Genomic DNA, 13,115 nt, shown 5'->3' with positions numbered 1-13,115 from the left:
TATTGAATCGAATCGGAATCGAATCGAATTGCAAGCTTTTGAATCGAAATCGAATTGTGAAATTTGTGTCAATACCCAGCCCTGTTATATTAACATGTCAGTCTGATATCCCTAAAGGCCCTGATATACTCACTGAAAATCTTTTTTAGTTTTTTGTTCTTTGCTCAGAGGTAAAAAAAAAAGTTTAGAATGAGGAATTTTGGAATTTGGTTCTTTAATTTGTCTGCAAATGTTTTGCTTGCTTTTCTTGACCAAATTCTGTGTTTCCTCTTTGTTCAGATTCAAAACCTGAAAGCCATGTCAGCAGTAGCGTCAGACCGCAGAGTCCCTGTGGAAATGACGGAATCACATCTAGACTGTCCTGCAGTCCCCCCAAATCCATGTGGACAAACCTGAGCTCAACTCATAAGAAAGGTACCAGAATTCCGGCTAAATCAATTCGGGAATAAACTAGTTTTAGATATTAGTTTAGTTAAATGTATTACTTTTTTTATTTATTGTTGTTTGCTTATTTCCATAACCTGAACTGAAACAGATTAGACATTGATCCTAAATGGTTGTGGTATGTCGTGTTGACAGTACCCTCGTTCAACCCACCTAAGAGCAAGCGGCAGAGGAAATACCGCAGCATCATCTCTGAAGTGTTCGACGGCACCATTGTCAGCTCAGTTCAGTGTCTGACCTGCGATCGGGTGAGTGACTTGTGTGTTATTCACCCAAACAACCTCGCTTTGACGAGCATTTGATTCTTCAGTTAGTAGAGAAAAGCATTTTAAAAATAACAGAAGACAACGTACTTGTGATAGACTGATATATGAAGTTCCTGCAGATTAGCTGCTAGACTTGAATTTAGTATGACGTTATTATTAGTGTAACACTAGAAAAACCGAGGTCAAATGTTGATGGATCAATAAACACATATAAGCTACAGGTTGTACTGTATGTTGTCAGAAAACCCTAAAAATGTGGTGTGACATGAAAGCAATTTATTCTTATTTAAACAACAGGTCCTAAAATGTTCCATTTGTAATTATTCTGAAAAGTGGTACATGTTTTTTTTTTCTTTACTGCATACTCTTCTAATTTAAAGAAACAATACAATACTTTCATTATTTGCAATTATAAACTTAAATTTGAGCCTTTTAGACCTGGGTAAGAACATGAAACACTGTCAAATTTATTTTGGTGCAGTGTTTAGAACATATTGTGTCTAGTTTTGTTCATTTGTGACATCATCTGTGTTTATTCAGGCTAGGGCCAGTGTGTCCGCATCAGAGGTGAGACGGCATGAGGCAGGAGAGGAATGTGAAGATGAGAGTAGACAGGAGAGAGAAGAGTGGAAAAAAGACAGAGGAAAAGAAAGAACACATGATGGAGTAGAGGATAGAGTACATGGAAGAATAGGAGAGAGCGGAGAAGTAAGAACACACACAGTAGAGGAAAGTGAAAACACTAAGGAACAAATTGATTACTACATTCGTCCCCACCATGAAAGCTTAAAGACTTTTTTTGAGTATCATCCTCAACAAACATCAAGTAATCCAGTAGTGCAAAGTGTTCTTTTGCAAGGATGGCACTAATAGAAGGTGGCTTACTTACCGCTAAGAACGTCATGCGTTACATTGGTCTGTCTGCTTAGCATTTGCCAAGTCAACTGACAAATCTCCCTTCATAACTGGTATGACAGACTGGAAACATGTGCATCAGCGCTTAGAGATGAAAAGTGACAAAACTTGTGCTGATGCATACTTTTTAAATGCCTCTAAATCTGATGTGAAAGATCAGTTGTCCTCACACAGGAGACAAATCCGAAATAAACGACAAGTACTGGAGTTGATGTAAAGATGATTGGCAAAAGAGGCCTTAGCTATAGGTCAGAGAATGAGGCTGCATACATGCTTGATGACTTCAATATTGATCATGGTAACTTCTTGGAAATTATAGTCCTGTTAAGCAAGTATGACATCTGTCTAAAAGAGCATTTAAAGGAATGCATTGAAAAATCCAAGAAGATTCATCAAACTGGGGCAAAAGCCAGAGGTTCCCTGGTTTCGTTACTGTCTGCAAGAACCATTAATTCTGTCATTAACACCATGGCAGCTTATCCAGGAGACCATCGTGAGAGACATAAAGAATCACTTCAGATTGACACCACACAAGGCATCACCTCACAAGACCAGTGTTCTGTTGTCGTACGATATGTTACAGACAATATTCCCGAAAGGATTATCGGCATGGTCAAGTGTAAGGAATCGACTGGACAATATTTTGTCAGTCTTGTTTCAGAGCTTGCTGAAAAGCTCAATTTGAATCTGAGCAAGTGCATCGGACATGCTGCAGATGGTGCGTCTAATATGCAAGGCCAATACAAAGGCTTTTCCACTCAGATGTCCAAAGTGGCACCAAATCAAGTGCATGTTTGGGGCTATGCACATGTACTAAACCTCGTTCTGGCTGACACAACCCAAACAGTAATAGAAAGTGGTTCACTGTTTGCAGTTCTCAATGATGTCGCTGTGTTCTTTCGCGAGTCATACAAAAGGATGAATTTGTGGGAAAGTGAGAGCCAGGGCAAGCACTAGAACCGAATCTCACCAATTGGCGAGACAAGGTGGGGGGCCAAAGATAATGCTCTCAGGAAAATGTTTGCATCATTTGCAAATCCAGATAATTGTCTTTGTCCTTGCAATGCAAGAGGATATGACCATGAAAACAACTGCTCGCGTTCAAGCACGAGGATTTGTTGAGGCTCTGCTTAAGTATGAGATGATACTGACAGCACAAACCTTCCTTGGGATATTTGAGCAGACATCACCACTGTCCAAATACCTGCAAACACAAGGAATGGATATTTTGTCTGCCCACAGAATGGTAATGGCAACATATGAAAGCCTGAAAAGCATTTCAAGAGACTTTTCCTCAGTCAAAGCAGCTGCAGGGAAATTTGTTGAAAAAATTGAAAATGTATCCACTCGATGAGTACAAGGTCAAAACATTGGAAGACAAGACCGAAGATGAGGGGGTTGAAATCCGATGCAAAGAGTGTTCCTCGTGTAATGAATGTCCACTGTGTTGCTACAAGATTCTCGGGAGGTTCAATCTGATGTCAAATGCCTACCACCTCCTAGGTCTGGCATACAAGTTCCTGCTCACCCTGTCAATCACTCAGGTTGCCTGTGAACGCACATTTCCAACACTTAAATTCATTAAAACCGGACTCGGAAGCAAGCTGTCACAAGAGCACTTGGAAGCTTTTATGTTGATGGCAACAGAGAGGGACATCCTTTTCTCTCTTGACTCTGATGTGATCATTGACAAAGTTGCAGAGAACAGTGAACTGTTTTCTAGGCTTCTGTAGGTCCTGGGACACCTCGCAGTGATGTTGTACCTCATGAAATATAATTTATATAGTTTATATAGTATACCCTAAGCATTAATATTTCTATTCGAATAATAAGTGGCACATAAATTAAGACCTTTAGTTATTTACAATGAAGCCTGATAAAATCATTTGCATTTGCTTTGCTTATTATTTTAATAGTTTTTCTGGGTTTTGATAGTAAATAAATTCGAATCAGTAATTTACATGCAGATTAATGCACGTAGAAGTGTTCAGGGCTGATTTTTTTTCTTTTTTTTTTGTCCCAGTCCAGCCCTGCTTGCATATGAAAAATAATCAGTGATAATACAGTAAATTGTACAAAGCTTGACCATCATGATGATATTTTTGTTTCAATAGAGCTATTTTCATCACTGTTATCATTCCTGGCAGTAGTTGGAGTTAGCATTTTAAATCAGGCTCCTCTGTTACTCGTCCTTCCTTTCTCAGGTATCGGTGACTTTGGAGAACTTCCAGGACATCTCTCTGCCCATCCCAGGGAAAGAGGACCTTGCCAAGCTGCACTCGTCCTCCCACCAGACGGCTCTTGTCAAGGCAGGTTCCTGTGGAGAAGCCTACGCCCCTCAAGGCTGGATTTCTTTCGTCATGGAATATATCAAGAGGTATGTTTGAACCAAAAACTTGGAAGAACTTGGATTCAGAGGAAGAGAAAGCCTGGTTCTACGGGGGTGCTTGAGTACAGGATGTAAATAAGAGATTCATTGTTCAATGTAGGCTACTTCATTGATTAAAATTGCGAACTGTGATTAGTGAAAGCTTTTAGTGATTTTAAAGGGAGCCATTTTTGCGTGCTTTCTAGGCTATATACAATCCATTCAGAATTTCAACGGTAATTGATATGATTAGCTTTTGGTTTGACTAGGTTATCAAACAACTAATATTGTGTTGCTAATGTTACACAAACCATATTCTCATTCGCCATCTCAGAGTTAGATGGCTGCCTTCTAAAAATCAGCATCCTTAGAAAAAATGATAGGAAAAGCCCCGTCCCGCAGGTTGACGGGATTGGTTACATGCTTATGATGTAGAAAACGGGTGGTTTCAACCCACGTTTTTGAGACTGTCTTTGGTAAACTGCCATTTTAAGGGCGAAAATACATACATTTACACATGGTTTGTCTTAAAGGTGCATAGCACAAGTCTCTGAGTTTTTGCAGAACTATGCCCCCTCTGGCGACAAGCAAAACTGCAAACTTATCTAGCTTACGCTAAAGCATTACACATAGATTGGCCGTATCAGACTTTAGAGACTGGGCTACATCTTACCATTTTATCAAAAAAAAAGACTGAGGATCCCGCTTGAGCCCTAGAGCAGATCGGAGTCGTCCATTTGTTGAAAGCCTTCCCAATGTTGACTCTCGTCTTATTCCGACGCCTGTCTGACTCCAATTTGGCCCTTTTGGTGGCTCTAGACAAAAGTTTTATTTTCTTTGTCTTAAGTGGGGTTTGTGTTGGGGTTTGGAATGAACTACAAGCCGGTCTCTTTGAATCCATCTTCTACTTTTATCGCTCGAATGGTCATCGCTGATACGGGGAATGGCGGTGAATACACAAACCTGCCAGACATAGCCAGGTGAGCGTGAACGCGCATGACGTCACGCCCAGTCTCAAACTCCATCCCGAATCCCTCTTATTTATTTCACTGTACAGGATTATAGAGGCAATCGCAGTGATCAGAGAAGGGCTCATTCAGCCCATCAGACAATTGTTTAAGCATGTATGGGTTCGAAAAACGGCTATTTTTAACATGTTACGCAATGCACCTTTAAAGCAATTTACACTCGACAGGGGGTTTTTACGTTATTTTTTGACGCATTTATGTAGAACTTGCCACGGTGGGCATTTTGACATGGTTTTGTTTGAATATGAGTGTTCAAGCTCAAGAAGACATAAAAGACCGCTTAGTTGAGTATTGAAGTACCACACATCGCTCGAATTGACAAATTGAGTTCCCTTTCGGGTCGTCTTGAGTTTGAATATTTCAATTGGCACGGCTTAAATGGTTCGTGTTCTCCCAATTTTGCATCGTTATATTTGAGGGATGTGACGGTGAGGAAATTTTCTTACCAGTTAATGTGTGACAACAGCTGTAATACTAGTATCACCTTAAGTGGGACGTTGGAGTTTTTCCTTTGTTTTCACCTTGCTTTTAAATCACGTGATGGAACAGTTTTGTGGCTGAACACCAACTAGTAGCAGCCAGCAAGCCTATTAGGCCATGTGTCCACCAAAGCGTTTTTAGCCAGCTGAAAACGCTAGACGCTCTGCTGAAGACGCCGTGCTTTGGGCGCTTGAGAGCGTCTTTCAGCGCAGCGTTTTTTCTGTTGAGACGTTTCGTTGCTATGATACAGAATATCCGCAGCAGTTGAATGTTGTGACAGTTGGTTGTTGTGGTATTAGTCCCGCCCCTCCTCAACTGTGGTTGGACGGCTGGGTAAAAAGTGACAGTGATGAGTGCTGCGTTTTATCCAAAGTTGAACATTTTTCAACTCCCAGCGACCAGTAAAAAACGCTGGGCGCTCGGCGCTTCAGCGTAAAAAAAACGCTCAGCGCCTCGGTATGCTCATGGCGTTTAAAAAACGTGGCACTCCCATTGAAAAGAATTGAAAACATACGCCAGGCACGTGAAAAAAACGCTTTGGTGGGCACACGGCACGGCCTTAGAATTCATAAAAATGTTGACAGCCAACTGGTGATTGACACGTTTCATCGACTCACCAACACTGAAATTAACTCTTCTTTGACGCTTGGTGCGTGTTCATTTTAGTTCCCTGTATATAAGCATCTATTACATTGTAGACCAAGGAAAATTATTTAATTTTATTTTTGAATAATTGTTCACGATTGTTTATTTCTGCTCATTGATTTTAGTTGGTTCTGGGGGCCTGTGGTCACGCTGCAGGACTGTCTGGCTGCCTTTTTTGCCAGGGATGAACTAAAAGGTTTGACGTTTCTCAAAGCTTTGTATCACCCAAACTAACCAATAGCTGATAGTACTGATGATAGCTGATAGTAGTTTTGAGTAGTTTTGTCATCTAAACAAACAAAAAAAAAGAAGATAAATATGGAAATCTTTTACTTTATAGAACTGTGTTTATGTTTATATTTAATTCTCACTGGCTAGGTGTCTGTTTTTTTGTTGTTGTTTTTTTCAGGAGACAACATGTACAGCTGTGAAAAATGCAAGAAGTGAGTATGAACTTTTTTGTTGATCAAATTGAATGAGGTGGTTGCAGAAATAAGTGTTAATGTTGATTCTTTTGGTTGTTTCAGGTTACGGAATGGGGTCAAATTCTGCAAAGTTCAGAGTTTGCCAGAGGTAAGCGATCATATAAGCTATTTTGGTTATTATACCAGTTCAGGCATCACATTATTTAAAGGGATAGTTCACCCAAAAATGAAATTTCTGTCATGAATTAGTCACCCTAATGTCATTCATTTTCAGAACACAAATTAAGATATATTTTGATGAAATCCGTGAGGTTTCTGAACCAGCCATAGGCAGCAACTTTCAAGGCCCAGAAAGGTGGTAAAGACATCGTTAAAATAGTCCATGTGACTACAGTGGTTCAACTTTAATGTTATGAAGCGACTAGAATACTTTGTGCGCAGAAAACAAACAAAAATAGATTTTAAAAAGAAGATTTTATTTAACAATTATTTTCCACGTAGTAAGCACAGTGCAGTGCTTCCAGGTTCATTACCTTTCTGGGCCTTGAAATTTGCAACGACCTTGCTGCCTGTGGCTGATTCAGAAACCTTGGATTTCATCAAACATTTCTTAATTTGTGTTCTGAAGATGAACGAAGGTCTTACGGGTTTGGAATGAAAAGAGGGTGAGTAATTAATGACAGAAATTAAATTTTTGGGTGAACTAACCCTTTAATTCCAGAGTTTGAAAAAAAAAAAACACAAAATAGGTCCACTATGTTTTGGCCTTGTACCAAGGCTGCCTGAAATGAGCACAAAACATGGACCCTTGAGAAATAATAGTAATATAATGAGTAATAAGGTCTGGTTTCCTACATCCGGTGGATTTATATTTAGAGAGAGTCTAAGGATGCCTTTAACCCACAATATCTGCAGCCATCTGGTAAATATGCTCAGCGATCTATAATGGCAAGTGCAGACATCATATGGGAGTCATTAGATCTGAGGATTGTTCAGTGCATCTGTTAAATGGCCAAAGCTGTTTACTGATGGAAACCCTCAACTTTTCAAAAAGAACTAAACAGTCTTGCTGTACAATAGTGTTGTAGTACTCAAGACCATTTTTTTAAGGTCTTGTCTCGACCTTGACCTCATTTGTACTCGGTCTTGTCTCTGTCTCAGAATTTGAGGACTTGGGATATTATTTCAAGACCGATCAAGACCACAACTGCGAGGATATCACAAATTGGCGTTACGTTGTCTGATTTATTTGTTACCATCATTTACATGGATGTAACACATCCGGCTTTAAATGCAATCAACAACTTTTTTCTGATTTGATTTCTTACTGTTGTGCCGGGTCAGAAATTAATGGGGGATTGTCAAAAATGTCACCAAAATTAATACGAATGCCCTCAAAAATCCAAGATATGGTTGCAAAAAAGTACCTGAATGAGTGCTTGTTTTTTTTTTTTATATTATAACATGTTAATTAAGCAATATCAGCTAGAGTGCTTCTACATTTCTCAGGCAGTAGATATGGCATCTTTCAGATGATTTGAGGAGTGCTGGTCCGGTCTTGGTCTTGACCTAGTCTATCCTTGCCTTGGTCTCAACCCCCTCAAAATCTTGGTCTTGTCTTGATCTCAACACACACTGGTCTTGGTCTTGACTCGGTCTCGGTTTAGTTGGTCTTGACTACAACACTACTGTAAAAAATTGCCCAGGTAGTTATATTTTATATGAACAGGCATGGCACATTCTTGCTGTTTTGGTTTTATTGCAGGAAACTGACTGCAGAATTCCCTGCTTTGTTCAAATTCTCTTTACCGTCTCCTCCAAAACAGATTTTGTGCATTCACCTCAAGCGCTTCAGACATGAACTTATGTTCTCCACCAAAATCGGCACCCACGTGTCCTTCCCTTTGGAAGGCCTCGAGATGCAGCCCTTCCTGGCCAAGGACAGCTCCGACCAGACCACCACCTACGACCTGCTGTCAGTCATCTGTCACCACGGCACTGCCAGCAGTAAGTCCAAGCTTTTCAATGAGGGAGATGGTCATGAAGTATTATTGTCATTTACAGCAGTTTATAAATGTATTCATATTTTTATTATTATTTAAAAATTATGGAAGCTTGTTTCCACCATGGAAGAAAACAAATAAATGTATTAATAAAGGTAATTGCGACAATTCTTAGAAAATAAAACTGAATTTTTGGACATCAATTCAGAGTTTATAACTTGCAATTCTGACTTTTTTTTTTTCTTGCGATAAAGAGTTTAGATTAAGTTTAAAATTTTGAGGATAATGTCTTGTGGGATTCGTAATTGCAAAAATGTTTCCCGTGGTGGAAATAAGCACTCAACTTTACTAGAAGAGATGTGTAAAACCCCTTTCACACTGCGCGTTGATCCCGGAAAATTGCCGGGAAATTGCCAGAAGCCTTCTGTGTGAACGCAAACACGACCCGGGATTGATACCGGCATCGATCCCGGGTTTGGGACCTAGTAACATTGCCGGAATCAGTTCGGGAACGCGCGCTGTGTGAACAAAAGCCAGGACCAATGCCGTAAGGGGTGTGTCATAGTGATGACGCTCGTGCCATTGCGCGACTCTGTTGCTCTTAGAAGAAAGTTTGTGTTCGTCATCAACAAAGAAAGGACTGACAAATGTCTGCAAATTGGGACGAAGCACAGACCAGGAGCTCCTCACTATCCGCACTGAAGCTGAGATCGTTCACCAGCTTTGAGGAACGGTATGCACGTGCACATGTTTTCGACGGGTACGTTATACGTCTCATCCTGACGTCATGTTTCTTTCCGGGATATTTGCGGGTTGTGTGTGAACGCACTCACATATCCCAGCAAATCACTGGCAGTGTGAATGAACCAAAATCAAACAATCCCGGGACAAATGCCAGGTCACATTATCCGTGTATTTTCCGGAATCTCTGTGTGAAAGGGGCTTAAGTGATGTCAGGTGGTGAAAGTAGAGTCTCTTTTTGATCACTGGTGTCATTTAAACCTGGAAGACAATACAATATTTGTGCCTAGATTTTTGCTCTGAGTTGCCGTCGGGATGAGTCAGCGCTAGTTGCCAGAAGACTGAGCCAGGCTTCAGATTTTGGGGAAATTTGACAGATTTCACAGAAACTATCCAATCTTAACAATCTTCAAGAATCAAGTTTATTAATGACCAACTTCTAAAAAGAGATTGTTTCTTTGTAAAGAAATGCGCGCACACACGCACACACTACTTGTTTAAATACATTTATGTTGTTAATAAATAACAAAAAATTGTTGTTGACTAGTGCAAACCTTAGTAAATCACCTTGCATAGTTCATTTAAATACTCTCCTCCCATAAATTTAGCATCTGAAAGGGAAACTCCCACCAATGCATATGGATCAAGGTCAGCAGCAAAAAATAACCCTGTCCGCGCCTTTACAATGCTAATTTGTCACTTTAGTAAATTCTGACAGTAGTTTTTTTTAATGCCAAAATAAGGTTTGATCTGGCGCAAGCTGATAAATCTGGCCCTAAGTAAAATCTTTTCAGATTATAAGAGTTGTGTAGTTTATTCCAGTTGATTCAATAATAGAGAAAACATATAGCTGTAAGCAGTGATAAGGGTAGCAAAAGCAGTGCATAGCTAGAAGAGCAAAAATAGCGGAAATAAAATATACAGTACATGGAGGACAGATAGGTTTAGAAGTACAGGTGAGAATGAACTCAAGATGAACAGAAATTTAGATTAGAATGAACACAGATAAAAAAAAAAAAACATTTCTAATCCAGGATGAAAAAAGATTAGTACAATACTTTCCCAGATGATAAAGGAATCGAAGTCACTCAACACTACACACTCAAATATTTTAAAGTTGTTCTAGGCAGGAATCAAACCCAAAATCTTAAGATCACATGCTTATTGCTTATCGCTGCGCACCACTCGGAAGACACGCTTTCACCCAAAAAAGAGGAAACCGTGAGACAAAGCAGGGACAATGGGATCAGGAAATGTCACCAATATAGCATTGCATACACGAGCGCTACAACTCGGTGTGTGTCAGATCATGTGATCTAATCTGCAGGCTACGCCTCTCCTGACAGGACTGATGCTTTTTAATGTGCTTTTTGTTTTGTTTAAGGTGGCCACTATATTGCCTATTGTCGAAATGAACTGAACCAGCAGTGGTACGAGTTTGATGACCAGAGTGTTACTGAGGTGTCTGAGTCCTGTGTTCAAAACGCAGAGGCATATGTGCTCTTTTACAAGTAAGAACATATTAGCACACACATGATTTTTTTTTTCTCTTCAAAAGGTTAAAAATCACATTTTCTCACCTCAGACTACCAGTATTTAAATTAATAAACAAGGGTGAGTGAGTGGTTGGGTGGTAAGAGGATGAGGGGGTGGTTGGGTGAGTTGTTGGGTAAGTGAGTGAGTGGTTTAGGGGGTGGTTGGGTGAGTGGATGGGTAAGTGAGTGAGTGGTTGGGTGAGTGGATGAGGGGGTGGTTGGGTGAGTGGATGAGGCGTTGGTTGGGTGAGTGGATGAGGGGGTAGGTGAGTGAGTGGTTGAGGGGGTGGTTGGGTGTATGAGTGTTTTGGTGAGGTGACTGGATGTGGGAGTGGTTGGTTGAGTGGTTGGTTGAGTGAGTGGATAAGGAGGTGGTTGGGTGAGTGAGTGGATGAGGGAGTGGTTGGGTGAGTGGATAAGGGGGTGGTTGGGTGAGTGAGTGGATGAGGGAGTGGTTGGGCGAGTGGTTGTGGGAGTGAGTGGTTGGGTGAGTGAGTGGATGAGGGAGTGGTTGGGTGAGTGGATGAGGAGGTGGTTGGGTGAGTGGATGAGGAGGTGGTTGGGTGAGTGAGTGGATGGTTTGGTGAGTGGTTGGGTGAGTGAGTGGTTGAGGGAGTGAGTGAGTGGTTGGGTGGGTGAGTGAGTGGTTGGGGGAGTGGATGAGGGAGTGGTTGGGTGAGTGAGTGGTTGGGTGAGGTGAGTGGATGAGGGGGTGGTTGGGTGAGTGGATGGTTGGGTGAGTGGATGAGGGAGTGGTTGGATGAGGGGGTGGTTGGTTGGGTGAGTGGATAAGGGGGTGGTTGGGTGAGTGAATGGATGAGGGGGTGGTTGGGTGAGTGAGTGAGTGGATAAGTGGGTGGTTGGGTGGGTGAGTGGTTGAGGGAGTGAGTGGTTGGGGGAGTGGATGAGGGAGTGGTTGGGTGAGTGAGTGGTTGGGTAAGGTGAGTGGATGAGGGGGTGGTTGGGTGAGTGGATGGTTGGGTGAGTGGATGAGGGAGTGGTTGGATGAGGGGGTGGTTGGTTGGGTGAGTGGATGAGGGGGTGGTTGAGTGAGTGAGTGGATGAGGGGGTTGTTGGGTGAGTGAGTGAGTGGATGAGGGGGTGGTTGGGTGAGTGAGTGAGTGGATGAGGGGGTGGTTGGGTGAGTGAGTGGATAAGGAGGTGGTTGGGTGAGTGAGTGGATAAGGGGGTGGTTGGGTGAGTGGATGAGGGAGTGGTTGGTTGGGTGTGTGGTTGGGTGAGTGGATGAGGGGGTGGTTGGGTGAGTAGATGAGGAGGTGGTTGGGTAAGTGGTTGAGTGAGTTAGTGGTTGAGGGAGTGGTTGGGTGAGTGGATGAGGGTGTGGTTGGGTGAGTGGATGAGGGTGTGGTTAGGTGAGTGAGTGGATGGTTTGGTGAGTGGTTGGGTGAGTGAGTGGTTGAGGGAGTGAGTGAGTGAGTGGTTGGGTGGGTGAGTGAGTGGTTGGGGGAGTGGATGAGGGAGTGGTTGGGTGAGTGAGTGGTTGGGGGAGTGGTTGGGTGAGTGAGTGGTTGGGTGAGGTGAGTGGATGAGGGGGTGGTTGGGTGAGTGGATGGTTGGGTAAGTGGATGAGGGAGTGGTTGGATGAGGGGGTGGTTGGTTGGGTGAGTGGATAAGGGGGTGGTTGGGTGAGTGAGTGGATGAGGGGGTGGTTGGGTGAGTGAGTGAGTGGATAAGGGGGTGGTTGGGTGGGTGAGTGGTTGAGGGAGTGAGTGGTTGGGGGAGTGGATGAGGGAGTGGTTGGGTGAGTGAGTGGTTGGGTGAGGTGAGTGGATGAGGGGGTGGTTGGGTGAGTGGATGGTTGGGTGAGTGGATGAGGGAGTGGTTGGATGAGGGGGTGGTTGGTTGGGTGAGTGGATGAGGGGGTGGTTGGGTGAGTGAGTGGATGAGGGGGTGGTTGGGTGAGTGAGTGAGTGGATGAGGGGGTGGTTGGGTGAGTGAGTGAGTGGATGAGGGGGTGGTTGGGTGAGTGAGTGGATAAGGAGGTGGTTGGGTGAGTGAGTGGATAAGGGGGTGGTTGGGTGAGTGGATGAGGGAGTGGTTGGTTGGGTGTGTGGTTGGGTGAGTGGATGAGGGGGTGGTTGGGTGAGTGGATGAGGAGGTGGTTGGGTAAGTGGTTGAGTGAGTTAGTGGTTGAGGGAGTGGTTGGGTGAGTGGATGAGGGTGTGGTTGGGTGAGTGGATGAGGGTGTGGTTAGGTGAGTGAGTGGATGGTTTGGTGAGTGGTTGGGTGAGTGAGTGGTTGAGG

General features: G+C 42.8%; 1 protein-coding gene across 2 annotated transcripts in view; it reads left to right on the top strand.

Moving 5' to 3' along the window:
- usp33 (ubiquitin specific peptidase 33) overlaps window positions 1-13,115 on the top strand; it is a 42,067-nt gene that overhangs the window by 17,844 nt on the left and 11,108 nt on the right. Inside the window, exons 11-19 of one of the 2 annotated variants that reach the window (XM_039661234.2) lie at window positions 280-414; window positions 580-692; window positions 1,251-1,418; window positions 3,830-4,002; window positions 6,272-6,342; window positions 6,556-6,589; window positions 6,674-6,719; window positions 8,398-8,578; window positions 10,700-10,826. In XM_039661234.2, the coding sequence (XP_039517168.2) occupies window positions 280-414; window positions 580-692; window positions 1,251-1,418; window positions 3,830-4,002; window positions 6,272-6,342; window positions 6,556-6,589; window positions 6,674-6,719; window positions 8,398-8,578; window positions 10,700-10,826 (1,048 nt within the window). The remainder of the gene's footprint in view (window positions 1-279; window positions 415-579; window positions 693-1,250; window positions 1,419-3,829; window positions 4,003-6,271; window positions 6,343-6,555; window positions 6,590-6,673; window positions 6,720-8,397; window positions 8,579-10,699; window positions 10,827-13,115) is intronic. The other variant, XM_039661236.2, reaches the window with a different exon arrangement.

Source organism: Pimephales promelas, chromosome 5 (assembly GCF_988280905.1).
Source record: "Pimephales promelas chromosome 5, fPimPro1.hap1.1, whole genome shotgun sequence".
NCBI lineage: Eukaryota > Metazoa > Chordata > Actinopteri > Cypriniformes > Leuciscidae > Pimephales > Pimephales promelas.
This window is presented reverse-complemented; position numbering and strand designations above follow the sequence as displayed.